A 27,774-nucleotide genomic window follows, 5' to 3' on the forward strand; every position below is an offset into this window, starting at 1 on the left:
ACGTCAAGTTGGTAACATTGAAGCCCATTCTGAAAACCTTCATACATTTATACATTCATACATTCATACATAACCTTCAAACATTAAGTTACAGGTTATTAGTTACATAGAATGAATTTTTAAAATTATGTGAACTTGATACTTTAGCGTATCTTGTTACTATAAAGTTTGCATTTTATTATTGATTTCGTTAAAAATAAAAATAATTAAATAACACTACCAAAAATGGCGACTATCGATGATTTTAGCAATATAAAAATAAGTACCAGCGATTTACTCGTTTTTCAAAGAGAATTAATACAAGAAAAAGAACTTCTTCAAAATATATTAACAAAAATTGATGATCAAATAAGTAGACTGCAGGTAAATATAATATTTACAATCCCTTTTTTATCTGTTTTAATATTGAAAAACATTTCATATGACAAGATGTTTAGGTGGAGCAACTTCATTTATTGGGATTAGTGAACAAATCATTAAAAGGTACAAAAACCAAGTCTCCTTCACAAAGTATCAAGTATCAGTCAACAAATGATAATCAACAAGATTTTACAAGCAAATCGTTAGACTTGGCTGTGCCCTCAACTTCCAGGTATTACGAGGAAGAAATGGAAGATGAAGATGATTAGAATAAGATTTTAACTTAAGAAGACTATGTTACATTAAACTATAATGATAATTTAATCTAAAAATAAATTCAAATAATGAAAATAAATAGTAATTCAATTTATTTTATAAATATGTTTCTCATTAATAAATTTCTACTATATTTATGTGAAGTGCTTTATCTTATTAACAATTCAATAAAAGTACAAAATCAGAATTAAATACAAACCAAACTATTATTATATTTCTTAAATCAAAAGACTGAATTGTCTATACAAATTTGATGTACTGGCAATATGATAGCTGTCAACTACTATTGTTTCAAAGAATATGAAACATTTGTACTTAATTAGTTGAGTGTAATTTAAAATATATCTAGATATTTATACGTTTTACGATGGATGACTTTGTCTCAGATGGCTTGGATCTTCAGTGAATGATGGAGGTTTGAATTGTTCCGCAGATAAACGGGTAATAAATATTCCTACACCTTCTATTAAAGCCAATAACACTCCTCCAATAATTGCACTACCAGCCATGGCTGGTAAACCATTTCTTGCTGCTAATATTCCACCAGTAGCTGCTCCACTGATAATAGAGTTCCATGGGTCTTCTTTCTTCCTAAGATGAACCAAAGTACAATCTATTGTAGAAAACATACCACCCCATAACGCAAAATTTCCAGCAATAATAGGAGACTTTTGCTTAATAGCTATAAGGCTTCCTAGGACTCTTTTGTTTATTCCACTGGGTGCATTACGAAATCCTTTAATACTTTGAAATACTGCACCACCAATAGCACCCATGGTAAATGCACCACCACAGTCATCTATTATACGCCATGGGCATGGTTCTCTTGCGTATTCTTCCATTCCTTAGTTGATATTCTGTAAGAAGATTTATTTATTTATTTAATACACATATTTTTTTTGTACTAACAGTTGCAAATAATGATAATAACTATCATATTATTATGGTTTTACCACATTTTATACATTATTAAATAAATGATGCATGTATGTATGATCATTGTTATCAAGGAAAAAAAGAAAAAAAGGCAAGTACTTAATACATCGTAACAATCATGTATAAATGTTTAATGTGTTTTTGATTTCATGTAAAATGTATGAAAAAGACTCACTAAAAGTAACCTTTACTGCTAATTCTTTTGAATTTTATACTGACAGTAATGTTTCTGGAGCATTCTTCTTACATTCAATTTTCCTATAGAAACATGTTACGTAAAAGCAATATATCTATATGTATTTAAATAGGAGAGATGAAAAAACGTGAGAAAAGTAATATATGATATAAGTGAGGTTATGGGACTAGATCTCGTGCACACCCAATTAACATGTACATAACAATACGAAAGATTGCAGTTCATTTATAAAAAATCTTAGTCTTATCATAAAAATAAAATCTTTTTACATATTTACCATAAAATTTGTTTCAAATAATTAGAATGCCGAGGAAGAAGATGCCTCGAGCGCGACACTGTGGTGAATGTAACTATGTTAATGAACCTTCATACAAATAAAAGCTTTTTTTTTTGATTATGTAAGAATAACGAGATGTCTATCAATTTAGTGTAATAAATGACTTTTCGAAAACAATTGAGATATATTTTATCATTTCGTTAAATTATTTTTCGTTTACACTTTTCATAATTACGTTCGAATTCATTTGTACAAATAATGCATTAATTCTGCCTCACAGTGCATGATATTTCGTAATGAAACTACTATAGCAATATCTTCTTGTATAGATATATTTTGTTCCCATAAATAATCGTACAATCCAGAACATCCTTATAATTCGAACGAATAATCAATGACAAGTTTTATGTCATGTACTTGCTTTAAATACAATACGATTAGCAGTTTGTTGAATGCTAGACTGGCACACGTTTACGATAGTTTAAAATAGAACTAGCAGACAATGTCCAAAAATACATCATACTTTTCATTAGTCCTGGATATCCAGTCGCTTTTGTGTGACAAGAAGTTTCGTATTTAAAGGGAAAACATCATTTTTTAACACGTATTCCATTGTATTTTAAGTTCCCGGTAATTAATAAAATCGATCTTATAACATAACTGACGATCCAAAGCTACGACTCATATACTAGAACTAAATTTAAGTAAAACAGATTATACGTAACATTTTAGAATTTCGATCGTCACCCAAACAGTCAATAGACTATAATACTATAAGAATAAGAAATTATTTCGTGCCTAACGATAAAAATTATTTGACCAGTTAGATAATAACGAACACAGTGAAAATACATCAGAAACAAATTCGTTTTTCCTCTGTTTCGTATGCTTCGTGTACAACATATAAAAGTGACGTTTCTTGCAGATAAAAATGTCAGACAACGAGACTCTTAAATCAACCACTGATCCAGACTCTTGTCTGTCTGAAATGGCAAAGTCAGGTCAACAAGACAATGTAGAAGATACATCAGTCGCCACGGTAGAAAATCAAAATGCACCCATGCAAGATATTGACTGTAAGATTTCGTATGGCATAGAAAATCAAACAATAGAGATGTCCGCAAAGGAAGTAAACGCGACTAGCATTGAAGATATGAAAATTATCTGTGAAACTGTGAATAAGTCTCTAGAAAAAAAAGTGGAGGACAGCACAACATCTGAAGCAAAGCAAAATGTGTCATCTGTGAGTTAAATATATTTACATACGGATAATAATGGAACTTAAAATAATCGAGTGTTAGTTTCGTAAAATTGTGAATTCTTTTGTAGCCAAATATTCCGGAAATTCAGCAAGAAACGGCCATAGGCGCCGGAGATATTTTTTCCGTGACAAAACAAGACGGAAATGCTGATGTTGAGAAACCAGAAGAGCAAATTGCACTTACTGGCATGGTCGATCCGATTAAACCGGAAAACGATAAATCAGTGATAGGAGACGATAACAATGTAACTGAACACGAACATTTAATATCGAAATTAAAAGAAGAAGTGCAGGTAAAATTTGATATACAAACACAGAAAAGATTAATAATAGGTAATAAGTTTTATGAAATCTTAATTTCTATGAACGATAATAAAGCTATGATAAATTCTTTTCTATGTACAGAAAGCGGCTAACGAACGAGACTCTTATCAAAAGAAGTTGGAAAGCGCAGAAAAAAAACTGACGGAGTTGCAGACGACGTACGATGCCCTGCTGAAGGGTGAAGGTAACGAGGTCATGCTTCGTCGAATGGTGGATCAGTTAAAGGGCAAACTTATTCAGACTTCGCTGCAATTGGAAGATCGAATTCGTACCGTGTCTAATCAGGAGAAGCAAATTAGCGCATTGAATAATCAGGTGGCTTCACTGAAGGAAGTAGAGTCTCTCACCAGAAGTCTGTTGCAAATTCGTAATATGGAAGTAAAGCATTTGCAGGTAAAATATAATAAGTAGTATGTAATCAGTAAAATATGATCAGTATCATCATAAGGTCTGTCAATCGAATGATTACAGACCTTACAGGGGGGGGGGGGTTAAGGTTAATTCGTACAAAATAAGGCATGTTTTCGTGAATTATTTGTGACGACACAGTTAAAATCTCTTTATTAAAACCAATAGTACATTAAAGTATGACATTCGAAGAATATTGTATAAAATTTTCACGGAGAAATATTAAAAAATACGGCAATGGCAGCAATTATTCGGACGTGTCTCGGAAAAAAAGGTAGAATCGCGGTGCCCCTGATAACTTGGTGCTGGATCATCCGAAATCAAAAAATCAAAGTTCATTCGTTAGGTAACAGTTTTCCCCAGGTAACGCTGGGAGGGTTTTTCGAAATTTCAATTTTTCACTTTTTTGGAACACTTTGAAGAGAAAATTAGCCGATTTTGCGAAAATTTGCGGCTAGGTAGAATTGCGGTGCCCCTGATAACTTGGTGCTCAATCATCTGAAATAAAAAAATTGAAGTTCATTCGTTAGGTAACAGTTTTCCCCAGGTAACGCTGGGAGGGTTTTTCGAAATTTCAATTTTTCACTTTTTTGGAACACTTTGAAGGGAAAATTAATCAATTTTGCGAAAATTTGCGGCTAATTTTCCATTCAAAATGTTCCAAAAAAGTGAAAAATTGAAATTTCGAAAAACCCTCCCAGCTTTACCTGGGAAAAACTGTTACCTAATGAATGAACTTTAATTTTTTGATTTCAGATGATCCAGCACCAAGTTATGAGCAATTCTACTTTTTTCCGAGACACGTCCGAATAATTGCTGCCATTGCCGTATTTTTTAATATTTCTCCGTGAAAATTTTATACAATATTCTTCGAATGTCATACTTTAATGTACTATTGGTTTTAATAAAGAGATTTTAACTGTGTTGTCACAAATAATTCACAAAAACATGCTTTATTTTTGTACGAATTAACCTTACCCCCCCCCCTTAACCTACGATTTACGTTCGAGAATTTTGGGCCGATTTACGTTTGGTCCGATCATCTACTACGGGCTATGCCCGTAGTTATAGGTTAAAGGGTTAAAACAATTTGGTTAAATTATTTAAAGAATTATATTTTTAGAAACGACAAAGAAAATGAAGTGAATATTTATTGCCATTGTTATAGGCAGAGGTTGATGACATGGAAGTCCGAATTTCTGAGGAACGTGAACGATATAATACGATGATTAACAAAATGGATGCCGCGGTCAAATTAAATGCAGATTTGAAAAAGGAATACGAGACGCAGCTTTGTCTTTTCCGAGATTTACGAGAAAAATATGAAGAAAAGGTTTCATTATTATCAGAAGAGAAACGAGCCCTTGAGGCTAACGTACAGTCTCCTAAATAAGGAAGTACCTTAAACTCGCTGAATTGTTTTGTAATTATTATAATTTGTATAAAATAGAAACTTTGTTCGGAAATAATTTACGGCTACATATTTTTATACCTCTTAACCTACTCCTTTGCTGAGAATGAGTGAAATTATAGATATAGATATATTTGATATGTGTTTTAGTAGAGAATGTTTAATATATACATGCATAAAGATTAATTAAAAAATACGTTGTAAAAATTATCAATAAATTAAAATTATAAAAAACACCTTCCATCTGTTTCCGTGGTGTAGTGGTTATCACATCCGCCTAACACGCGGAAGGTCCCCGGTTCGATCCCGGGCGGAAACATTTTTTTTGCAGAAAAGCAAGAGGGAATTAAACAATTCACAAGATCAGTAGAGATTCCTGTCACATAAATTTGACTTATCAAAATATTATTTTGGTTGTAATTTATAAAAATGTTTAAGCCCTGAGGAAATTTAAAACTTAAAATACTAGAAAATCCCAGAACGAATAACATAAATAATTATAACAGATTAGAAAAAATAAATCATTTGTAAAAGTAAAATGGATTTTCCAAGAACACAAGGAAAAGAAACTTATATTTATTCTTATTATCATTCGCGGTAATTCCCTCTTGCACTAGGCTGTATGTATACATGTGTACTTTCACAAATGAATAAGAATATATTTGGTGCGCCTTAACCAAACAGTGCACTTCGACTTATGATATGATACAATGATTTAAACAATTTTATGTAGTAAAGACTTTCTTTTCAAAAAATGCTAAATAATCTGTGATAATATGTTGTAATAGCCAATATAAATACCTAAAATGTAGTAAATATAAATATGTGCTACTGTTTTAATCTAATGGAGAAACATGATTGGACTATAAACTTGACTTATATAGTGACAGTAAATAGGTTGTGAAAGAATAAGAAAGAATGGAAAAAAAATTCATAACTTTGTTGAAACAACAACATGACTAAAGGAAAACTAGAATAAAAAGAGATTTTCGTTATCATGCGTGTGTTGTGCGCAGTCGGTGATTCCCAAAGTACTATGAACTTTCACACAGACAAAGACTGATACGTCTAACAGTTTGTATAAATACGGTGCAACTCAGGACATTCGATATCAGTGACTTCTCATTCAGAGGTCTGACCACCGGTTAATCAGGTAAGATACACACCATATATATACCAGTAATTATTTTATTAAAAAATATTTCTAAAAATATTCAAAGATGTACACGCAACTAAATTACATTATTTTCATATAGAAAATCATGAAGAACTTTATCTTCGCCATTCTGGCTATTACCTTTGTGGTAGCCGCATCTACCACCACAATCCCAAATACACGTAAAACTGAGGTAACATTAGAGAATATGTGCATAGTTAATTAGAGCAGATATACTTAAGCTAAAAATTATATGATAAAAAAATAATTGAGTCAAGTATGAGAACCAATATTAAATCGTTTTTGTTACCACAGCTCCGTCGTCGTCGGGAAGCTGGACCGGAACCAGAACCAAGTAATCGACCACCCCGACCTATAAGTCTCCCACCAATTAATCCTGTAAGTATTTATATATCAATATTTAAATATTGATGCACAATGACAGTGTTCTATACTAAATTTTTTGGTAATTTTTATCTAGCGCCTTTCTCGTGAAGCTGATCCAGAACCGGAACCAGGCAACCGACCAGTGTACATTCCACCACCACGTCCACCACATCCGGTAAATATTAATTAGATATCAATCGTTTATATGATAACTGTCGATAGTAAGGTTGTTTGATTAAACTTGATTTTAACTCTCCTCAGCGCCTTCGTCGCGAAGCTGATCCAGAACCGGAACCAGGCAACCGACCAGTGTACATTCCACCACCACGTCCACCACATCCGGTAAATATTAATTAGATATCAATCGTTTATATGATAACTGTCGATAGTAGGGTTGTTTAATTAAACTTGATTTTAACTCTCCTCAGCGCCTTCGTCGCGAAGCTGATCCAGAACCGGAACCAGGCAACCGACCAGTGTACATTCCACCACCACGTCCACCACATCCGGTAAATATTAATTAGATATCAATCGTTTATATGATAACTGTCGATAGTAAGGTTGTTTGATTAAACTTGATTTTAACTCTCCTCAGCGCCTTCGTCGTGAAGCTGATGCAGATCCGGAACCAAATAACTGACCAGTGCGAATACATCACCCAAACATCATATCCGGTACATATTAATTAAATATCAATCGGTTATGTCATAACTGGCAATATATTTCCTACTGAAAGTTTTTATATATAGTATTATATAATATAATATAATGATATCAAACGCGATGTAATGTCTTCAATTTACTTTTCAGCCAGGCTGAATATTCATTAAATACTTGAAGAAGTATTCATTATTTCCTTAATATACCCGAGGCGAATTGAAATATTTTAACCTAATACTCTGTAAGATGTACTTAACTTCACAATAAAATTGGTTGTTATTTTAAAATATAGGAAAATTTGTATTTATCAATCCTTATTTATATATATAAACATTACCTATATATACAAGAAGTAAGAATATACATTTTATATTATACATTTTACAACTATTCTAACGAAACAACAACCGGCGCTTCATCTTCAGTTCCTTCCTGCAAATTAGAAAAATCCCACAAAAATTTTATGGATAATCGTTCGCTAAATCTCGTTGTATAAGATTTTAAACGTCCATCTAATTCAGAATTCATTTCAATATTTGCGAACAATTTGCGTAAATTATGATAAACAAAATTATTATTGGCTACAATGTCACAAAGTATGTCTTCAGGTACGTGCATCAGTTGAACTTCTAATGCTTTCATAAATTCAATGTAAATTGCGCGACGTTGTGATATCGCACAATCGGCTCCACAAATAAGAGATACAAGTTTCTTCCAATGTTCAAAGGCATCGAAACTTTGTCCAACAAGAAAACAGACAAATGTCAACTCCATTTCACCAATTATTTCTATGGGACTGTAAAGATATTAATTGTAGGTTATAAAATTCTGGAACAAATATTTAACTAATTACTTACAGTGTCAATTTCTTAAGAACAGTATCCAATGCATAACTCGTATCCAAAGAGTACTTTGTAATCTCAGTTGGTGATGCTCCATCTGGATATTGCTTACAAGGTATTTTTGAAAGTCGAAGTTCTGTTCCAGGCTTAGGTTTCATATCAGGAAGAAGCTCATCTTCCTTCTCTTCTATGGTAATTCCACTCCTCCTTCTTCTTTTCGAACTTGATTCTCCACCTCTTGGTCTTGCAGCATCAGTGCAATATTCTAATTCTAATGCTGACCTTACAAAACTGAAATACAGAAATTTGTTAATAAAAGAATAAATATAGCAAAGACAATTAATAATTTATAAAATTTATTAACATACCCACATATGGGTGAACAACGTTCAACAAGAGGAGGGGTAATATGATTTGTTAATTCCTTCCATTGTTTCCATATATCATAAGGGTAACATCCTAGAAATCTATCTAAATCTTTCAAATTGCTCTTGTACCTTTCAACTGTTTCTTCTTCTATAGCTTTGTATGAAAAATTAGATTTTATTAATAATGAAGTTTTTTAACAATTTTTTAGTACATTAAGTGCTATCGTACTTTCTGAACTTAAATCTTCTTCTTTTGCGTCCCAACGTTTCACTAGAAATTCAGACTTTTTAAATATATGAAAAAAGCCAACTTTAGGTGTTGCTTCTCCAAATTCATCTACAGCACTTAAAGAATATAAATATATAAATATTATGTTATAAATAAGGAAAACATAACTACAACAAATTTACCTATAATGTACATAATGAAATCCTGGTGGGATCATTTTAATCCCTTTAAAACTATCTAATGTATTCCAGGATTTTAAATCAATGCCAAACTCTGTGCCAACAGGTACATCCAGCATAACTAATGTAGCACCTTCAACGAGAAGCCTCTGGGCTAGAATTTGATCCATTTCTATTCCTTTGCTTCCCATGATTAATTAATAAAACTGTAAAATCTGAGTAATAAATGGTTTTCTTCATATATAAATCGTATGGAAATTCATATATTTGTATAAATCGTTTACATTTGTCTATTACTACTTTAGCACCAAGCATTTACCTAAACAATTGGAAAATAAGTTTATATTTATTTACTGGAGTAACAAGATATAATATATATGAACGTTGTTGAATAAAAGGTGCTAGAAAGATATTTTATGTCCATCTTTAAATTAATAGTTTACAACACTGTTACTTTCAAATTAATACAAAAATTTTGCAGTTTACCCAAAATATTCTTGTAAACGTTTAGTATACACAAACGGTCAGTCTGTCATCCTATTTTCTATCACGCATGAACAATGTATTATAGAGTAGGGAACCACTCTATACGTATACATACAATGTACAACGTAGATTATTCCCTTGTTAATTGGCCATCGCTGCCCCCACCATTTCTAGGAAATACATATGTACATACTTTTATTTCGCTTGTACCGAGCTCCAAACCTGTTTTATATAAAAACTATAAACTTTAGATTAGTTTAATTCTATTTCTTTATCAATTCTATATCGAAGTAGAATTTTTGACATAAAGCTTTCCTTACTAAGGGAAATTGAACTAGGAATGCTACATGTATACAGGACCATCAATAATGTTTATTAATTTCAATAACAAATCACACTGACTCAATTCGGCAGTTACCATACGAATTGATTAATTCTATGTAGTGTACTAATTAGTAGAATATGGAAGGAGAGAAAAGAACGGCATCGTAAATGAACGGAGTGAGGCAATGCGCAGAATTTAACAAGAAAGCGCGCGGCATATTTCGAGTGTATTGAAAAATCATAATTGTCATATTGTATCTTGAAAAAGGAAATATGTATGTATCTATATTAAAATGTATGCCTGATATAATGTAATACTATTAAAAGTTTACTATTATAAAAACATACAAAACTGCGGTGCATACAAAAACAGTTAAAGGTAATACTTTTAAAAGAATACTTATTAATATTATTAATTTATATATATATTATATTTATATATATATATATAACGTACGTATAAAAATCTTTTACGCACCTGTATATAATGTCGTTATATAGAAATTTTAACATAATTTTTATCATAAATATTAGGGTCGCTAGCCGGAATTGTAAACATCAAACTGAACGCCGCATAAACGTGTTTCTTGATCGGCATTCAAAAATACAAATAATTTTAAAACAAATAGTACTAATTGTCATTTTAATTACCATGGACGATAATCTTTCGGATTTGAAAACAGATGAAACCGCTCAAGTGAGTATTTTATTATCAGAAGTTTTTACTTTAAATCGAATTTAATAGTATCGACTATTTAGGTTAGTTTGAGGTTATAATACCGTTTAATTCTATGTTATTAGTTAATAAAAATTTAATCTGAATTCTAATCAACCTTAATCTAAGACTCTAGTCAAATGAAATGCATCACTTTAATACGAGTTTAATATGAAATATTTACTAATAAAATTTATAGTTATTGTTATGCCATTTTAAAATTCTGATTCTTAATAATTTTAATTGTCGATTGTTATTTATTTCATTTAAGGAGGATATTTCCAATCTAGACAAATTAACGCAGTCCTATTTATTGTTAAAAAAGAAAATTGCTGGAACTCAGTAAGCAAATTAACATATTAATCATGTATTTTTATATTTGCATCTGTCATAATTTTTAATTAATATTAACGAAATGCTTATTTTTAGTGAATTAATTAAAAAATATAATGATAAAACAAAAAAATGTGAACGATTAAAGCAAGAGCTAGATACAGCAAGTAAAGCTATAAAGGAAACAACATGTAATTATAATTCTACTTTAGCAAAAATTATTAAATTGGAACTTGTAAGTAAAAGAATATATGTAAATTATCCTGCAAAATATTACCTTTCTTCCTCTTAGTCATGTATTATTAATATATAATTCTTAGCAAAATACAGAATATAAAAAGAGCATTGAAACTCTGACTACACAAGTTAATGAAGCTAATATCAAGGCAGCAGCTGATCAGCAGCATATACAACAATTAATATGTAAAATAAAGGACACAGAAGAAGATCAAAATCACAAGATAATACAATATGATTTAGAAAAATCCTCACTTCAAGGTAATTTTATAAAGTGGATTAAAATTTTCTATGTAGCTTAGTAATTTGATTATCTCTTGCAGTAAGAATCAAGGAATTGGAACAGGAGTTAAAAAATGTAAAAAAATCCTATGATACAAAAATTAAAAAGATGGAAAAGAAAATTTCTGTAAAAAATGAAGATAGTAAGTTAATTTAATTGAAGAATTAATATAATTGATTTAAAAGTATTTTTTAATAATAATTCAATATTTTATATCTAATTTATTTTATAGAAGCAAAGTTACAGGATGTTGGAACTAATACATCGACTAGAAAGACAATAATGCAAAATCCGGAAGTCACAGATAAAAGCGTATTAACGGATGATTTTTATAATGTCAAGGATGTCTTATATCCTATATTTTGTGACAACTGCGATGTTCTATTAGATCCACCTCCCCTTGAGAAAATATGCACAATTATGATCAATTCATGTCCAAAACTTATTGAAAAGATTCAATCTCCACCAAAAAGATTTCCATCTCCACCAAAAAGATTTCCATCTCCACCAAAAAGATCTCCATCTCCACCAAAAAGATCTCCATCTCCACCAAAAAGATCTCCATCTCCACCAAAAAGATCTCCATCTCCACCAAAAAGATCTCCATCTCCACCAAAAAGATCTCCATCTCCACCAAAAAGATCTCCATCTCCACCAAAAAGATCTCCATCTCCATTACAATCATCAATAGGTACACATTGAAATATTTACAGTATTCGTTTATATGAAATATATTTTAATAATTTCATATATTTTTAGATATAAGGGATGGACAACGGTGTAAGACTGAAACTTTGTTAACATTATCAGACACTTCTTCGCAGCATTTACCGAATCAGAACAATCGTGTAGAGTTTATTCCAACAAGTCTGTTAACGCCCCATACGATTTCGTTAGGTCGCTCGGATTATTGTAATACTTTTCCTCCGACATCGAATTTAATAGATCCAAGTACATACTATATCGGATCGACGCCACTTAATCCGTTATCAAGGACAGATTCGAATACAACTAATCAGAATAATCATTGTGAGAATATGGTAACGCCTACGTTATCGATTATTTTGTCGTTACAAAAAAGAATCGATGTGTTGGAAATGAAAATGAAAATGAAGGAGAAATTAAATAAAAAGGGCTTAAATCAAAACAATAGCTGTTGTCAGCATCATCATCTAAATGCTTGTAGTATGTACGATATAAATAACTCTATGCGATTTAATTTCAATGAATTGAGAAAACTGATGGACGCTTACAGAAGAAAAGAAACAAAAAAATTTAATGGGCATAAAACGTTGAGGAAATTATCTCGATTAAAATGCAAAAGACTACAAAATGTGTATACTGGTTTTTGGAAAGTTGAATCAATTGTTAACAAAACTGAACGAACTTCTCTTAAGAAAAAGCTTAAGAAGAGCAAGTATCGAAATTCGTTTCTCAGAAAATCTGATAATTTGTTACATAGTACAGAAGACATAGAAGAGTTAACTGGTGACAGTAAAACAAATATTAATGTAGAATCTAAAAGCGTATTACGTATAAGAAGATCTAGCTTGTCTTCGAATTCTGATCATACAAATAGAAATGAAGCTGAAGCAAAAATAGTACGAAATTTGGTTGAATGTAGTAAGTCAGTAGGAGGTGAAACCGATTCAGGAATATTATCGGATTCTATTGAATCTGGTAAACTGATCCGATCTGAAGCAAATACGGACATATATTCGGCACTAACAGAGCATAAAAGCGCGATAGAAATAAAATCTTCTATGGAAAATGAATCATGTTCTATTGAGCATATTAAACAGGTAAACGAATCCCCGATAAAAGTAGTACACGTATCACATTTAGTAAAATTGGATAAATCAATTGAAAAAACTAATACTTTAAATACAGACATGTCAGAAACGCCACAATCTGATAGGAAAAGGAAGATAAGTGAAAGCGAAATTAAAAAATCCGTTATTCGACCAAAGTTGCTGGAAAAAATAAAAAATTTAAAGAAGAATAGTAAAATCATGAAAACATGTCAAAATGTGTTGGAACATCAAGATATGCAGAATTATGAGCATGAAAATGGTAATATATCTAAAAAACAAGAAGGTTTAGACAATAATTCTCAAGTAGTCAAAAAGGATGATTATATACCTAAAAAGAAATCTCGTATTGCACACGTACCTAAGAACACAATGATTAAACAAAAGAAATTAAACAATGTTCCAGAGTTCAAGAAACAATTAATAAAAGATTTAGAAAATGCCAACTGTACTGATTTAAATGAATTGAAAGGAGATAATAATGAGTTGCAAAAACTTTGTGGTAATAATATACAAGAAACTCAATTAATTTCTTCAAAGGTACATTCTAGCAGTACTGAAAATATTGTAGGAGATGCTGTTCACGAAATACCAATTACCGATATTAAAAATTTATCAAGTAATGTAAGAAACAAGACATGCGGACAAGATACAAACATAACATTCAAAACAAATAGTAGGTATAGTCTATTTGATACTACACTCAATACTAATTCTTTGGAAGGGCTAATCAAATTGAATGAGAAAAAGACTGATTCGAATAAGAATGACGAGCATTTGAAACATGTATGTGAAATTAATTCTCTAGATGTAAGAGAAATCAAAAAAACAAATAGTACGAGCAAACAAGAATTACTAAATTTCAATGACAAGTCTTCCACTGATACTTCAGAGATAAATGATATAAGTGAAAGGAATTTATGTACTAAAGAAATAACACGCACGAATGTTTGTATTACACAGGAAGATTCTGCTATAGAACACGAACTAAAATCATACTGTCTACTTAAAATATTGCAAAAACATATTAATAATAATCCATCTAAGAAGAATAAGAAAATGTGTAATAAAAAATTTTTACATATCGGTCTAATGGCAGGTAAGATAATTTCTGCTAACAGATTTTTTAAAACATGGGATTATCTAAAATATGCTTTATTTATTTTAGATGAATTCGTGAGTAAACAATTGCAAAGGCTGATAGATAATGATTGGCAGAATTCCATACATTGGGATGTGATTGAAAAACTGAAATTTACCTGTAGTTCTCGTATTATAGCAAAGTTAGTATCACATCATATTTGTAATTAATTTTTAACATGACTAATTACTAACATATACCATATGATTTTAGAGGAATTATAGAATTCTTAAGCACAGAACAGGAACATAACAGAAATTTAGATAATAGTTATACACCGCCTGCACCATTAATGACGAAAGCACAACAAAGAATATCAGCATTATTAATTGACCTAGAAAAATCAATGCCCACTGTATTTCAATTTGTTCAAGTTGGCATAGAGTACAAACTTTTTAGACTTAATCAAGGAATAGAGGTTTGACTTCTCCCTACTATTTTTTTACGTAATGCAAAACTAACGAATGCAATTAACGATTAATTAATTTTATGTTTAGAGATATGCAATAGAATCTCTTGCTAGAATGTATACGGTTTTAGCACGAATTAAGAAGGATCGAGAAAAAGTGAGGATATTTTGTTGCGATGCTTTGTATTGTTTGGGAGTTCATGCAATACTTATTTTATATACAGTACTCACTTCTTGGCCAGAAGTATTTCCAAATAACGAAACAAGTACTAATAGTATGTGTAATTTTTTAAATCATTTCAAAATCAAATTTTTATTTCGTTATTGTAAATATTTATTATATATACAGGGTTATTGCCAAAATGTATGGCACATTTAATTATGGCGCAGCAAGCTACGGACTATCCCAAACTTTATGCCTTAAAAAATTTAGTGTCAATGTTCTACAAATATCCAATGGGAACATTATCGAAAGATTTGCTCAAAGAACTTTTGACTGCACTTCAAGGTAAGAAACAATTATAATACTTTTGGTTTATTGCCTAAATATAATTTGATCAATTTGTAGAAAGAAATGATAGTGAAGCAGAAATCGCTATTATACTTCTTGCAAAAAGAGAAGGAACTAAATGGACGCACACGAACATTATTAAGGGTGCACTGTTATCTATGATAATTAACGAGAAATTTCCGAGCACATATCGAGCGTTTTCTTTATTAGGTAAATTTAAAATTTAATAAACTCCATTTAAATATTTAAATTATAACTTCCACTACATACTCGTAAATGCAGGTAATTTGATGCGTGTATTCCCAATAGAAGATAAAGATAATTTAGTTGGTCAAATTGTAGAACAACTGTGCGATTTAATCAATTCCGATAAAGGTATACTGTTGTTATTTATTTTATTCGTGTTTTAAATGTAATAGGAAATTTAGTTATTAACAAACAATTAATATTTTTAACTAGGATCAGATGAGCAAAAAGAAGGAGTTTTCTCGGCATTGTTGAGTTTATCGAGGCATAAATTTGATGAAGTGATACAGAATACGTTAAAGTGGACTCCATCTGTGCCATTGCATGATCGAACCATGGAACAGATCAGTGGATTATTTAATACGCGTGACCCAGATTTTTGGAGGGCTTATTTAAGAAAAAACAGACAACTGTTCGTTACTTTGGAAGAAAATAAAACGTAATGCATAGTTTTTTTAACCTCTTAACCTACGATTTACGTTCGAGAATTTTATTATATATTATTATTATACATATACAATAGTATATATTATTATATATACTATTATATATTATATTTGGCCCGATCATCGTACTACGGACTATGCCCGTAATTGTAGGTTACGGGGTTAATATGAACAAATTGGGAAATTATGTGATATTTATTGTAAGATAATTTAAATTATTCAAAACTCTGAATTTTTCCATTATTCTTAAACATATTTAGGTTTTTCCATTAAGGTTACGTTAATCTCGAATTTATTTAATTTTTCTTTTAATCAAAGATCGTGTTATTCTATTAATCACGGCAATTATTATCAGTTCTTTTTATGACATTTTATTACATGATCCTATAAAACAGAAATAATGTTTCCTTTGTTATTTCTGCATGCATAGTTTAAAATTGTAACAAATTACTGACTCTTTTAACTAATTCTGAAATTCCCTTTTTTTATTTGTCAAATTGTATGATACTTTAAGTGACAATTTTTTTAAGTATTGTAATATGTATGTATATATTATATGTAACATATAGAAGACTATGTGAAAGAGAACTCCAACTGATAACATAATTTTGATAAGCCAAAGAAGCCATTTCGTACGTGAAATAAACATGCTTCCATAAACTGATTAATGAAGCTTTGTTTGCACTTAACGTTTCATGTAAATGTCTTTACTTTCTATTTCCTTTTATTTTACCTACAGGTAGAATCAGAGAATAAAAAAAAAATCATTTTGTTATGACATAATGAAATAAAAAATTGATTTTCTACATTTTGTCGTTCGAATGATAGTTCCCTTAAAATATTTTAATTAAAATTCAGATAAAGGATTTAAGCTGTTTCATATCGAGTAAATTTCAATTATTATTAAATTTTTATTATGTCATATTTTTCAAACACAGGAGATACTAGCAAAGATGTAATAAGATGAAATATTAATTAGATCAAATGAATATTTATAAATAAATTATAATTAGAAGGTGTATGTATTTATGTAGGTCGATGGTTCTTGGTCTGCATAGCCTTAATGTTTCTTTGAAATTCCATCTTGCCAGTCATGTATGGATGTTACAAATTCAGCTTTTAATAACTCCAACTGTTATCATTATTGTTCCACTATTTCACTAACATTTACAGTAGTATCACTATAGCATATCTGACACCACACAAACGCATTGCATTGAAGATAAGAATGCCATTAAAGTGAGATAGATGCTGAAACATCAGACCAGTTTCCACAAAAAATTTGTAGGTTCGCGAATTGCTTAATGTTATTCCAAATTTAATGATTCTTTGAACAATTTGTCATTGAATTAATATACACAGACACTAATTCAAACACGAAATATTTTAAATATAACACTTTTCGATGCGTAGATTACACGTATCACGGTGATCAAATCTACGCTGCAACTACTGCGTGATCAAATTCGAAAAATAAGGTTTAAATATTGTGCTCTCTTTGGTGAAACTTAGTACGTCATGTTTATATATATTATTTATATATATTATATTATATATATATGTCATTCTTCAATTCTTTTCCTTCTTTTAAATACAAGGATAAACGTTCTAGAATTTTTTAAACAACTATAATCACGTATTTGCCTGACGTATTATCATCTAATTGTAAGGGAAGGGACGCGAAGGACAGTGGCGCAGCCTATGGAACAATCAGTGAAGAATGGCGGGAAAGTGTTTAAAGTTTAAAGGATGATTGCAGCAACATGTACGATCTCGCTTATTTATACTACTTAACCATTTCGGGAAACAAGAGTACAAGTTTTTATTCCTTTCAATATAATAATAATCGTAATAATAATAGATAATAATAAAAATAGATAATAATAGCAATAATAATAATAATAATAATAGAAATAATAATAGAAATAATAATAGCAATAATAATAATAATAATAGTAATAATAATCAACATATCGTAAGCTTCCATACGCAGAGCACGCTAAGTTAATACATGTACATAGTTTCTTTACAAAAATAATAACAATGTTTCGATGCAACATTGCGAATCCAATGATCAATCTCTTCTAGCTAAATGACACTTTAGCAGCATTTTTCCTTTGGATAGATAACTCTTGTTAACTATATTATCCTCGTTATATTCGTTCATTGTTCTTACCGTCCGATTTTTTCGAAGCAGATCATACACGCGTTATCCGCGTGCACACCGCTCCTTTCTCTCTATCATTTTCTTTCTTTCTTTTTTTTTTTTCATTCTTCTTCAAACATTTTTATAAATAAACTACCTTTATTTTGTCAGTTAATCGACATTGTCTTTGGTACATTTACAACGAACAGCATATATCGCGACAGAAAGTACGGATTTGGTATGTCGGACGGGGTACCTACCATCCGCCGTCATAAAGCGCACGCAATTCACGAAAAAAAGAAACAAATTTCACTTGGAGACCTTTCGCGTGTCGTCTGAGCGCGAAGATTTCCGTCCGGAAATTAAAAATTAAAACAAATAAAGGAAAACAGAAAGAAAAAAGAAAGGAAAACAGAATATTAAGAAGAAACGGAAACGGAAAAGCAAGAAGCAAACAAGAGAAAACAAAGGAAAGAAGAGGATACGAACGGGCTGAGCGACGGTCGCCGACGGTAGAGTTGACCAGTTATCGATCGGAATGATCGCACTCCACTAAGAATTTCGTGATTCCAGTGTCCTCGAGTCGATTCCGATCGACCGGTCAGTGGAACAAACCATTCCCCGTCGGGTCTCTCTCCTAGGATAAGACCTCTCTGACCACGCTGACCCAAAAGAAAAATTCACCGAAATTTCTTCGCGTCGTTTAGCTGTTTCTCTTTCTCTGTTTCTTTCCCTTTCTTCCGACCGAATGCAACGTAACCTTCTCGTGTCTGTTTTTTTCCTATTCTTTCCCTCCCTTCGGTTCTCTTCTTCGTCTTGATCTTCGCGATACACGGCTACGGCGCTGTCTGATGTACTAAAATGCTACCACTGTCTACGCTTAAACGATCGCTAAGTCACAAGCCCAAGTCATTGCTCCCGACGATGATTCTCTCTCTGGTTTATTTATCTTTTCTCTCGACAAAAATTAAAGTTATGTTTTCCCTCGATGACTGATAGGGTGTAAATTAAAAAGAAAAAAAGAGAAAGATCGTGGTCAAGCAATCACTCGGTCGTGACGATATTTTAACGTTTAGAAGCTGACAATCGAAGTCTACCTACGAATCTTTTCTCTTGCGATCGTTCCCGTATGAAACGTTTCAAAGGTCCTACGTGTTCAACAATCTGCCATTCGTTGCTCAATTTTTCGGTATCGACGGGTTCGAGTAATCGCTCTCACGATGCACGTTGATGCGTTTCGAAACGCGATACGATCAGTTAGAAGAATTACGAGGAACCGGCCATGATCGTTAGAAGCGATTACTCGAACATTCGGTGGAACAGTGTTTAGAAGTTGATTCAACGATTGCTGGTTCTATTTACTACGTTGCATTTATGGAAAGAAACCTGTGTGCTGGCTGACTGAATTGTAGGAAAATGGCGTTCTCGATTGAAGAACAACGCAGATACTACGATATTCAACGAATGCCTGTGCGATGTCGGAACGCAAACTTTTTATCGAGTCTTATGCGGTTTTCACAGGCGCACTTGCGTCGGAAATTGCGTGCTTTTTCACTTCGTTCTTTTCCTTTTTTTACATAACTTTTTTCTCTCTCTCTCTCCCCCTCTCTCTCGTTCGTTCGTTTATAAATAATAAGTGCGTGTCCTTAAAAAATATCGTGTTAACCAAATAATACGCGGTAGTATTAGGAATAAATTGATTAATCGTGGTTCGGTAATAATAATAAAAGGAGAATAATTAAATGATCGCAACTAATGATTGTAAATTAGTAAGTTAATAATAATAATCGTGGTAATTAATAATTAGAGGAAAGAAAATAATATAAGAATAAATTAGGAACCAAGTACAAAGTTACGAGAGAAGTAAGATTGGGGAATAATTAAATTAGAGTTTTTCCATATTCACGCTACGATTTCTTCACGATAATTACGACTATTTATAATAAATTACAGCGTACGGTTACGATTCGAATTCGTGCCCGTAACAGAAAATAAAAAAAAGAAAAGAAATACACATTAGGCCACCTAGCTTCACGCGTTTCTCGTCTCGGAACCTATCTCGTTTTCTAATTCTACGTACGTATGCGTATTCTTCGGTTTTCTCCTTCGTTTCTTTCTTTCGACTCTTCTTCCCGATTTTCGTTGTCCAGGAAGATTACCAGCTCTTACTGCATCTCTACGACGTTTTGTAAGTCATTCAAGCTTTGAAACTTCATAACGAAAGAGAAAACACGAGGCTCGTGGCCGAGCAAAGAAACGAAAGCGTCGTCGGGTCATGATCGCGCGACACATTATTTATACACGTTACACAAAAGTATACTAGACGTTTCATTTTCTGTTTCTTCAAAGCGTTTGGAAGCTTCTTCACTCCACGGCACAGTATCTACAAATGTACAAATCATCATCGAATACAGGATTGATCCTTGCAGGGTGTTAGGTTATGATCGACCAAACAAATAACATATCGTGCTTCTTCGTGAACTTTATAAGATGGCGTCGCGGTAGCGTTCGACAACGATCGTTTTAAACGAATCCTCGACTCCTTTCAAAATTCAAAAGAAGAATGGAGATAGTTCTATTGGTTATATTGAGAGGAGCACGCCGCGCGAACAATCGACTCTGTCATCCGGCCGACTCGTTGCCCGATAAATTTATTTGTCAATAGTCACCGTAAAGAAATGGGAACTCGCTGTCGACCAGCGTCGTCATAATTGTAGTTTGTCCGCTACAACGGCCCAATCTTTCTTGGGATAAATTTAACGGAAAACGAATCGGCTGGCCCTATGTGGATAATTTACTATTTACAAGAAGAGAGGCGAGAAACAGAGATTTGCTCTGCAGCGCGCTCGATTCCGATCTTAATCGATAGATGGACACGATCGCTATCGACGCCACCGCGACTCGTGCATTCGTCTTCGAGAATTCAATCGATTTTTATCGACGATCTAACGAATATTACAACGAGGCTTACTTTCCTTTCGCTAGGTTTTAACACCGCACAGAGACACCATCCTCGAGTTCGTTTTCTTTTCTTTTCTCACCATGTTAAGGCGTTCACAATCGCCAACGCCTACCACCCGAATTTAAATTATATTACGAATTTAAATGAAGTTACACGTACGGCATTGTGCGGACAAAAAATACATATACTTAACGAAAACTTTCCAATAAATAATTACGTCTGTATTGAACGAACATTTTACAGTGAAACACACTTATAGGATCGAGTTTTGGCCCGTCACGCAAATCAACGTTGTATTATCGCTGTGACGCATAACTTTCGTGACGATTCGGCACATTGAAAGAAAGAAAACTGAACGACAGAAACGGTTAGAATTTTCGAATTTCTTGCCTTCTGGATCAGCCAGTGTAGAAGAAGAGAAATTGTCTGACATTCAACGATTTAGAACTTCGAATGCTTTGCATCTGCTAACGCTTCTGATACGTAATTCGTTCTATTTTCCGCGTTTCAGTGGTATTGATTTATAAGAAACTTGTGCTGAACATGGAACTTGCATCGAAGGATCGATTTCTGCGTGAGGATACGGAAAAAAGAAGCGAACGAAATCGGACATACAGGAAACAGGAGTTTGTGGAGAAGGAGAATAAAATAAAACAGTGAAATCTGAGGGAGGGGACTTATTTCTGCGCGTTTTCTCGATTAAAATCGAGCAAATATATTCTACGACGAGCAACGTTTCTACTTAGCAGAGGATTATTCGTCGAAACTTAACTGGTACATTTATCTTAACCGATACTAATAACGTTATGTAATTATTCTCCGGTTATTATTGTCTGCTCTAAACTATCTCGTATCTCCGATAGGAACAAATTACTTATGCTTCTTCTCCGTTACGTTCGCGCTAAATGCTTCTTTTCTCTTCTCCTCTCTCTCTCTCTCTCTCTTCCCTACTTTTTCTTTCTATTAAGAGAGTCACCTATTCAGCAGAGGCTTTATTTTTAAGCTTGCCTTCTTGTCTACTTTCTTGTCCTTTGTTCTTCCAGCTGTTCAGGTCCAGCTATTTAAAGTTACCGGCTACGTATTTCCTTTTTAATCCTACGCTTTTCTAGATCTCGCGCGAATCATCGATCCCGAGGATCCCGGTCCGCGTATCGATTTTTTCAGCTGCCAACGAGGAGATCGTCTCTTGCTGTCTTGCCAACGAGATCTTCCATTGTGAAGAAACGCACCGCTCGAACTCGAGCTAAACGATCTTCCTCTTCAAACGATCCTTAACGATGCAAGAAACTCGTCGACCGGATAATTCAGGCACAAATAAACATTGAATTACGACGAAGCTAGGCTCTTCAAAGTTGCACACGATCGTCGAGCAATACGTTCACAATGGATTTTTTTTTTCTCTCTTCCTTCCTCTCTGATACGTCACCGCGAGAACGTAGTCCATGGACGGAGACAGAAAGCAGCTGGGTGAAAGTGATTCCCTTCCGTCGACGTGGTGTCGGTGATTTCTACGCTGGACGCCTTGGTTCGTGTAGTGGAATTAGGCACCGGACTGACTCTATCATTGATTGGAACGCTTGCCTTCGTTGATGGACGCCATTCTCATTGACTCCGCTTCCGGGCAGTTCCATCCGGGCATTCTCGTCTGCTCTATCGCCGCCTGAGAACACCACGAACGAAAGGTTCTTAGCGAACAAGTTTTTACTTTCTCTGATCAATCATTCTCTCTATGTAATATTATATATTTATATATATTAATTAATTAATTGCAACATTGATTATGATTATTATATTGGTTATTTAATTTTATAAAATTTTATGAATAATTTATTAATTTTTATAGTCTTTAAAATTTTAATAATTTGATAAATTTTTTTTTTTAAATTTGATAAAATTGGCAAATTTTTATAAAGAGTGAAAAAACTGGGAGATTTAGTTCAAAAATTGGGAAAAATAGATCTTATTATATATACGTATATATATATATTAATTAATTAATTACAAAATTGATTATGATTATTATATTGATAATTTCCATCTTTTTTAAATAAAAATATAATGGAAATTACTATTTAATTTTACAAAATTTTATGAATAATTTCCATTTTTTTTAATAAAAAATGGAAATTACTATTTAATTTTATAAAATTTTATGAATAGTTTATTAATTTTTATAGTTTCTAAAATTTAAATAATTTGATAAATTTTGTCAAAAAATTAGATAAAATTGGCAAATTTTTATAAAGATTGAAAAACCTGGGAAATTTAGTTAAAAAATTGGGAAAAATAGATCTTATTATATAGGTATATATATATTAATTAATTATTTTATTATAATATTGATTATGATTATTATATTGGTAATTTCAATTTTTTTAAAATAAAAATATAATGGAAATTACTATTTAATTTTATATAACTTTATTAATCATTTATTAATTTTTATAGTTTTTAAAGATTTAAATAATTTGATAAATTTTTTTAAAAAATTTGATAAAATTGGCAAATTTTTATAAAGATTGAAAAAAACTAGGAAATTTAGTTAAAAAATTGGGAAAAATAGAACTTATTATATATAGGTATATATATATTAATTAATTATTTTATTATAATATTGATTATGATTATTATATTGGTAATTTCCATTTTTTTAAATAAAAATATAATGGAAATTACTATTTAATTTTATATAACTTTATTAATCATTTATTAATTTTTATAGTTTTTAAAAATTTAAATAATTTGATAAATTTTTTTAAGAAATTGGATAAAATTGGCAAATTTTTATAAAGATTGAAAATCCATTTTTTTTAAATAAAAATATAATGGAAATTACTATTTAATTTTATATACTTTTATTAATGATTTATTAATTTTTATGGTTTTTAAAAATTTAAATAATTTGATAAATGTTTTTAAAAAATTTGATAAATTTGGGAAATTTTCATAAAGACTGGAAAAATTGAGAAAAAGTGATTTTATTATATTTAAGTATATATATATAAATTTATATGTTTATAAATCTAAATATATGTATTTAAATAATAAATTGAAGAAAGTAATTAAAATATAACTAATTATACATATACAATAATTTATATAAAATATTATTATTTTTAAATCTTCAGACATATATTTATATATAAATATATCCTGTGAAATATTTATATATATATATTTATCTGTTAATTAAATACATAGATAATTATATTATATAAAACATAATATAGTATAATATATATATATATATATAATTTATTTTTATAGATGGAAATATTATTAAACGACCCAAGCATCAGATCTTTGGTACTTTGTACGACACGGCAATTGTAAAGAAATCGTGTCCAAAGTATAGCTGATACAGATTCGCAAATAATAATATGCGAGCTATGGAAAATGGGTATAGACAAATTTCACTGAGGAAAAGTTCATGCCAGGAGATATCCTCAGGCCATGTGAAGCGTGAAAAGATACGAAATCATAGGAGTATCGATACAGGTGCACGCGTGCTTCACTTACCGAGCTATTAGGATTCTTGGTCATGAAGATCATGAGGGAGCGGCTGCGGTTGCTAAACGGCCTTAACTCCGGATCTCGGCCAGGACCATCCACCGTGTCGACGCAATTACTGTTGGCACAGAAATAACGTCGAATGTGAAATTTGCGCATTCATCAACCACCATGCAAGATTTATGAAATGAACGAGAATTAGCTTTTTTATAATTCATCTAAATATCAACCATGTCTAAGTCATCAATCTGCTTTAATTATCACTTTCATCATTCCAGGCGAGAGGAAGATAAGAAAGGAAGGCTATAAATAAATAGACGAAGAAAAATTCATAATGATAAAAGAGGAAACTACATACCTCGACCGTAATTCCTTTTGCTTTCGCTTACAGTGGATGTAAGCCGCTATGCAAATGATAACGACCAGGAATACTGCTATCGTGGCACCACCGGCGATGCTGGCTGTCTCCAACATTACACGTTGCCGGGAAGCTGTAACAAAAACGTCACTTTCCTAGTCACCGGACACAGCTTCTTGTCCCTTTGGACTGCCTGTAACACGCGTTGCAGATTGAACAAGCCAGTTCGTTGAATTTACATTGTACCCAGTGCATTATAGTCGGCTCTTGCTATGTAGCATGACTCTAGAATGGAATAAAACTATCTGGTCGCGGCGACCAGGAATACAACAGGAGAATCGAGAACGGCAGATACTTACGTAAATAGGAACCATCTAAATCCTTAAACTCGCATCTCTGCCCGATATAACCGTTGGCGCATCTGCAAGAAAAGAAAGCGAACCTGGTTAGATACGGTGTTGTACATCGGCCGGATAAAAGAGCGGTAGAACGCACGTCGGTACTTTATTGTTCGTACGCGGCACTTCCGTAAAACGCGGCAAGAAATCCAGGAAGCTATAAAACGTACTCTTTAGGCACGAACCGCTTTTAGTATCGGGCATTAATCAGATAGGTAGGCGATGGCTCGAACCACCCAATTAGTACACTTAATTATTAACAGAAAAGCGCGAAAGGAGATAGGAGAACTGTGTGGAAAGAGGAGAGGGGAGCAAAATCAAGACGGATAGAAAAAATAAAGAAAGAAGATCAAGGAAAATAAGAGAAAAGAACATAAGGAACAGGTAAAAACTGTAGAGAGGAACGATTGTTTCTAGAACGTATCGATACGCAAGGCTCGTAATAACCCGGTAATTAAAAGGATTCTCACGGTCGATTTCATGGAACGGTACCGCCGAATCATGATTCGCCCTTGGAGCGGAATAATTAGCCGAATGCTGGCTCGTTTCATCCAGATTAACCCGAACAACATTTACAATTAATTGAGACCTGTGATCGTTGAATTAACGTCAGATCCTGGTCACGCACAATAGTCTTTCAGACACACTCGCTGATAACGATGCACGATAAACGCAGATCATACGCCAGCTACCATAGTTTTCGTTTCATCAAAGCGTTCGCTTCTTTTGCTTCCCGGTACCGACCACTTAACTGTTGGCAACTAAGTGGTTGCAGATTTCTTCATTACCACCAAATGAGAAAGTCCGCGATCACTTAGTTACCAAGCCAATAGCTCGTCGCCGGTCATATCAGAGTCATAATTGCTTTTCTTTTTTCGAATAATCGTAAGCTGCCTGCATAAACGAAAATAAAAGAGCAGCGTGATCGCGTCGATCGGCATTTCTCGCGAATAAATGAACGGAGTGCTATCCCGCTGCATGGCACAATCCGACACGGATTCTTAAAAACCGCTGCCACTAAAACGGTTAAGCAACGCTTCCGTTACTCCCACGCAACGAAACATTACATGGTCGCTTCTACCGAGAGACACAGATCCCGCCCTTCCCTCTTTTACCATAGTTTCGGCTGGAAACGCGGCTAATTCGCTGTGCGAGGTGTCTATCATCGATAACGTAACACGTCGATACTCGCCGTGCAAGTTGAAGCGTATCAAGGCCTCGATACTTCCTCATGCGAGCAAGCGCAATAAATAATTACTCGTTCTCAGAGCAGGGCCGGCGTGACCTTTTGCGGGCCCTGAGTGCACATTGAAATCCTACACTTAAATTTTACAACGAGCAATTACAAATTTATTTACAAATGCTGTTACGTATTGTATATTGTTTATAAGCAGTTTTTTAAACAAATCCAAGCAATGTTTCTTCGCATGCATAATTCGCTTTCAAGGGGCAAATGATTCAATGAAAGTAGAAAATCTGTAATCATTGTATGACTTTTGCAAAAAACTATTGATGTAGTTTAACTTGTCTGAAAAGTACATTTCTCTGAAAGCGTCTGGATTTGTTTTTTTCTAAAGTAGTTTGCAGGATATGACGACACTGACTTTTCATGATTTTCATCGCTACTACAAAAATGTCTTGCATCTGTTAATGGTATCGTCATTCTGTAAAAAGTTAATCAAAATCGGTGTTTTTTTAATTGAGTAATTTCCGTAGACCGCGGGGCCGGGTTCCGGCGAACCCGCTCAACAACCTGCCTTGCGCCGGCCCTGAAATATGAAATTTGTAATGATCGAGCAATATCGAATATTCCAATGTTTACAAAGTAAAAAGATAGTCAGAGTAATATTACTGTAACATTAGTAATTATTAATAATTATTGTAACTTTAGACACAAGACTAACTGAATTGCCCTATTATCAATGGCAACGGTTTACGAGTCTTACATCTTGTAGTTACATCGATATTACGCTTATTATTAAACACCTTACACAACGAAAATAAGTGCACACAAATGCAATTAAACCGCTATATGCAGCAGCAAGATCGCGTATACGCGATTACATGGCGTAATAATTTACACTGTGGCTTACTTTCAGAGCACCGCTTATCGATTTAATCAATGGCCTTCCAGTAGATTTCTCAAGTGTGCGCTTAATTATAACCGGTGTCGACGATGAAAAGAGAT

At 32.5% G+C, this 27,774-nt stretch overlaps 7 protein-coding genes and 1 non-coding gene across 19 annotated transcripts in view; 5 read left to right on the plus strand and 3 right to left on the minus strand.

The window, feature by feature from the left end:
* Nucleotides 1–22: 22 nt before the first annotated feature.
* On the plus strand, nt 23–1,494 carry LOC117160339 (uncharacterized). Its single transcript, XM_033341034.2, has 2 exons — nt 23–363; nt 438–1,494. Exons 1-2 carry the CDS (start codon nt 226–228, stop codon nt 627–629), a joined length of 330 nt encoding a protein of 109 aa, XP_033196925.1. The 5' UTR covers nt 23–225; the 3' UTR covers nt 630–1,494.
* LOC117160338 (mitochondrial import inner membrane translocase subunit Tim17-B) lies at nt 706–1,478 on the minus strand. Its single transcript, XM_033341033.2, has one exon. The coding sequence runs from the start codon at nt 1,476–1,478 to the stop codon at nt 999–1,001; it is 480 nt and encodes a 159-aa protein (XP_033196924.1). The 3' UTR covers nt 706–998.
* A 1,039-nt stretch (nt 1,495–2,533) lies between the features above and the next one.
* LOC117160337 (uncharacterized) lies at nt 2,534–5,507 on the plus strand. Its single transcript, XM_033341029.2, has 5 exons — nt 2,534–2,675; nt 2,971–3,288; nt 3,375–3,599; nt 3,712–4,023; nt 5,207–5,507. Exons 2-5 carry the CDS (start codon nt 2,977–2,979, stop codon nt 5,429–5,431), a joined length of 1,074 nt encoding a protein of 357 aa, XP_033196920.2. The 5' UTR covers nt 2,534–2,675; nt 2,971–2,976; the 3' UTR covers nt 5,432–5,507.
* A 188-nt stretch (nt 5,508–5,695) lies between these two features.
* TRNAV-AAC (transfer RNA valine (anticodon AAC)) lies at nt 5,696–5,768 on the plus strand. The gene has a single exon. It is a non-coding gene; the product is annotated as a tRNA-Val (tRNA).
* Nucleotides 5,769–6,554: 786 nt separating this feature from the next.
* Apid1 (apidaecin 1) lies at nt 6,555–7,949 on the plus strand. Of its 3 annotated transcripts, none has more exons than XM_033341060.2 (8): nt 6,555–6,602; nt 6,706–6,798; nt 6,921–7,004; nt 7,087–7,167; nt 7,254–7,334; nt 7,421–7,501; nt 7,588–7,666; nt 7,803–7,949. In XM_033341060.2, exons 2-7 carry the CDS (start codon nt 6,712–6,714, stop codon nt 7,630–7,632), a joined length of 459 nt encoding a protein of 152 aa, XP_033196951.1. In that variant the 5' UTR covers nt 6,555–6,602; nt 6,706–6,711; the 3' UTR covers nt 7,633–7,666; nt 7,803–7,949. The 3 variants fall into 3 exon arrangements, with proteins under 3 accessions (XP_033196951.1, XP_033196952.1, XP_076482456.1); XM_033341061.2 differs by having other exon boundaries at nt 7,807–7,949; XM_076626341.1 differs by lacking the exon at nt 7,254–7,334.
* A 56-nt stretch (nt 7,950–8,005) lies between these two features.
* Nucleotides 8,006–10,050, minus strand: LOC117160364 (protein AAR2 homolog). 7 transcript variants are annotated; one of them, XM_033341057.2, is made up of 7 exons: nt 9,757–10,037; nt 9,590–9,671; nt 9,274–9,485; nt 9,092–9,207; nt 8,863–9,016; nt 8,510–8,785; nt 8,006–8,448 (listed from the first exon to the last, which is right to left on the minus strand). In XM_033341057.2, the coding sequence occupies exons 3-7, from the start codon at nt 9,459–9,461 to the stop codon at nt 8,040–8,042; spliced, it is 1,143 nt and encodes a 380-aa protein (XP_033196948.2). In that variant the 5' UTR covers nt 9,462–9,485; nt 9,590–9,671; nt 9,757–10,037; the 3' UTR covers nt 8,006–8,039. The 7 variants fall into 7 exon arrangements, with proteins under 7 accessions (XP_033196948.2, XP_076482454.1, XP_076482453.1 ...); XM_076626339.1 differs by lacking the exon at nt 9,590–9,671 and having other exon boundaries at nt 8,863–9,010; nt 9,274–9,589; nt 9,757–10,050; XM_076626338.1 differs by lacking the exon at nt 9,590–9,671 and having other exon boundaries at nt 9,274–9,476.
* A 91-nt stretch (nt 10,051–10,141) lies between these two features.
* Nucleotides 10,142–16,890, plus strand: LOC117160363 (uncharacterized). Of its 3 annotated transcripts, none has more exons than XM_076626333.1 (14): nt 10,142–10,459; nt 10,615–10,777; nt 11,067–11,137; nt 11,225–11,363; nt 11,449–11,626; nt 11,689–11,790; nt 11,881–12,339; nt 12,408–14,742; nt 14,814–15,018; nt 15,098–15,284; nt 15,359–15,517; nt 15,578–15,730; nt 15,803–15,895; nt 15,980–16,890. In XM_076626333.1, exons 2-14 carry the CDS (start codon nt 10,733–10,735, stop codon nt 16,207–16,209), a joined length of 4,356 nt encoding a protein of 1,451 aa, XP_076482448.1. In that variant the 5' UTR covers nt 10,142–10,459; nt 10,615–10,732; the 3' UTR covers nt 16,210–16,890. The 3 variants fall into 3 exon arrangements, with proteins under 3 accessions (XP_076482448.1, XP_033196947.2, XP_076482447.1); XM_033341056.2 differs by lacking the exon at nt 10,142–10,459 and having other exon boundaries at nt 10,550–10,777; nt 12,408–14,558; nt 14,628–14,742; nt 15,980–16,886; XM_076626332.1 differs by lacking the exon at nt 10,142–10,459 and having other exon boundaries at nt 10,550–10,777.
* A 4,629-nt stretch (nt 16,891–21,519) lies between these two features.
* The window catches only part of LOC117160296 (uncharacterized), a 67,598-nt gene continuing 61,343 nt past the window's right edge, over nt 21,520–27,774 (minus strand). For both annotated transcript variants that reach the window (XM_033340962.2, XM_033340964.2), the window contains exons 4-7: nt 25,548–25,609; nt 25,189–25,321; nt 24,840–24,948; nt 21,520–22,980 (exon numbers count right to left, since the gene is read on the minus strand). In XM_033340962.2, coding sequence (XP_033196853.1) covers nt 22,882–22,980; nt 24,840–24,948; nt 25,189–25,321; nt 25,548–25,609 — 403 coding nt within the window. In that variant the 3' untranslated portion in view covers nt 21,520–22,881. The remainder of the gene's footprint in view (nt 22,981–24,839; nt 24,949–25,188; nt 25,322–25,547; nt 25,610–27,774) is intronic.

This window comes from Bombus vancouverensis, chromosome 18, assembly GCF_051014615.1.
Source record: "Bombus vancouverensis nearcticus chromosome 18, iyBomVanc1_principal, whole genome shotgun sequence".
Lineage (NCBI taxonomy): Eukaryota > Metazoa > Arthropoda > Insecta > Hymenoptera > Apidae > Bombus > Bombus vancouverensis.

Excerpts from the sequence above, each read along its gene's own strand:
- LOC117160338 (XM_033341033.2), bottom strand. The coding sequence starts at position 1,478 with ATGGAAGAATACGCAAGAGAACCATGCCCATGGCGTATAATAGATGAC.
- LOC117160339 (XM_033341034.2), top strand. The coding sequence starts at position 226 with ATGGCGACTATCGATGATTTTAGCAATATAAAAATAAGTACCAGCGAT. Across the intron at positions 364-437 it reads ATCAAATAAGTAGACTGCAG|GTGGAGCAACTTCATTTATT; the intron begins GTAAATATAATA and ends CAAGATGTTTAG.
- LOC117160337 (XM_033341029.2), top strand. The coding sequence starts at position 2,977 with ATGTCAGACAACGAGACTCTTAAATCAACCACTGATCCAGACTCTTGT. Across the intron at positions 3,289-3,374 it reads CAAAGCAAAATGTGTCATCT|CCAAATATTCCGGAAATTCA; the intron begins GTGAGTTAAATA and ends ATTCTTTTGTAG. Across the intron at positions 4,024-5,206 it reads TGGAAGTAAAGCATTTGCAG|GCAGAGGTTGATGACATGGA; the intron begins GTAAAATATAAT and ends CCATTGTTATAG.
- LOC117160363 (XM_076626332.1), top strand. The coding sequence starts at position 10,568 with ATGTCGTTATATAGAAATTTTAACATAATTTTTATCATAAATATTAGG. Across the intron at positions 11,627-11,688 it reads AGAAAAATCCTCACTTCAAG|TAAGAATCAAGGAATTGGAA; the intron begins GTAATTTTATAA and ends TATCTCTTGCAG. Across the intron at positions 15,896-15,979 it reads TTTAATCAATTCCGATAAAG|GATCAGATGAGCAAAAAGAA; the intron begins GTATACTGTTGT and ends ATTTTTAACTAG.
- Apid1 (XM_033341060.2), top strand. The coding sequence starts at position 6,712 with ATGAAGAACTTTATCTTCGCCATTCTGGCTATTACCTTTGTGGTAGCC. Across the intron at positions 7,005-7,086 it reads GTCTCCCACCAATTAATCCT|CGCCTTTCTCGTGAAGCTGA; the intron begins GTAAGTATTTAT and ends ATTTTTATCTAG. Across the intron at positions 7,168-7,253 it reads CACCACGTCCACCACATCCG|CGCCTTCGTCGCGAAGCTGA; the intron begins GTAAATATTAAT and ends AACTCTCCTCAG.
- LOC117160364 (XM_076626338.1), bottom strand. The coding sequence starts at position 9,461 with ATGGGAAGCAAAGGAATAGAAATGGATCAAATTCTAGCCCAGAGGCTT. Across the intron at positions 9,208-9,273 it reads TTTCATTATGTACATTATAG|TGCTGTAGATGAATTTGGAG; the intron begins GTAAATTTGTTG and ends ATATTCTTTAAG. Across the intron at positions 8,786-8,862 it reads CGTTGTTCACCCATATGTGG|TTTTGTAAGGTCAGCATTAG; the intron begins GTATGTTAATAA and ends TCTGTATTTCAG.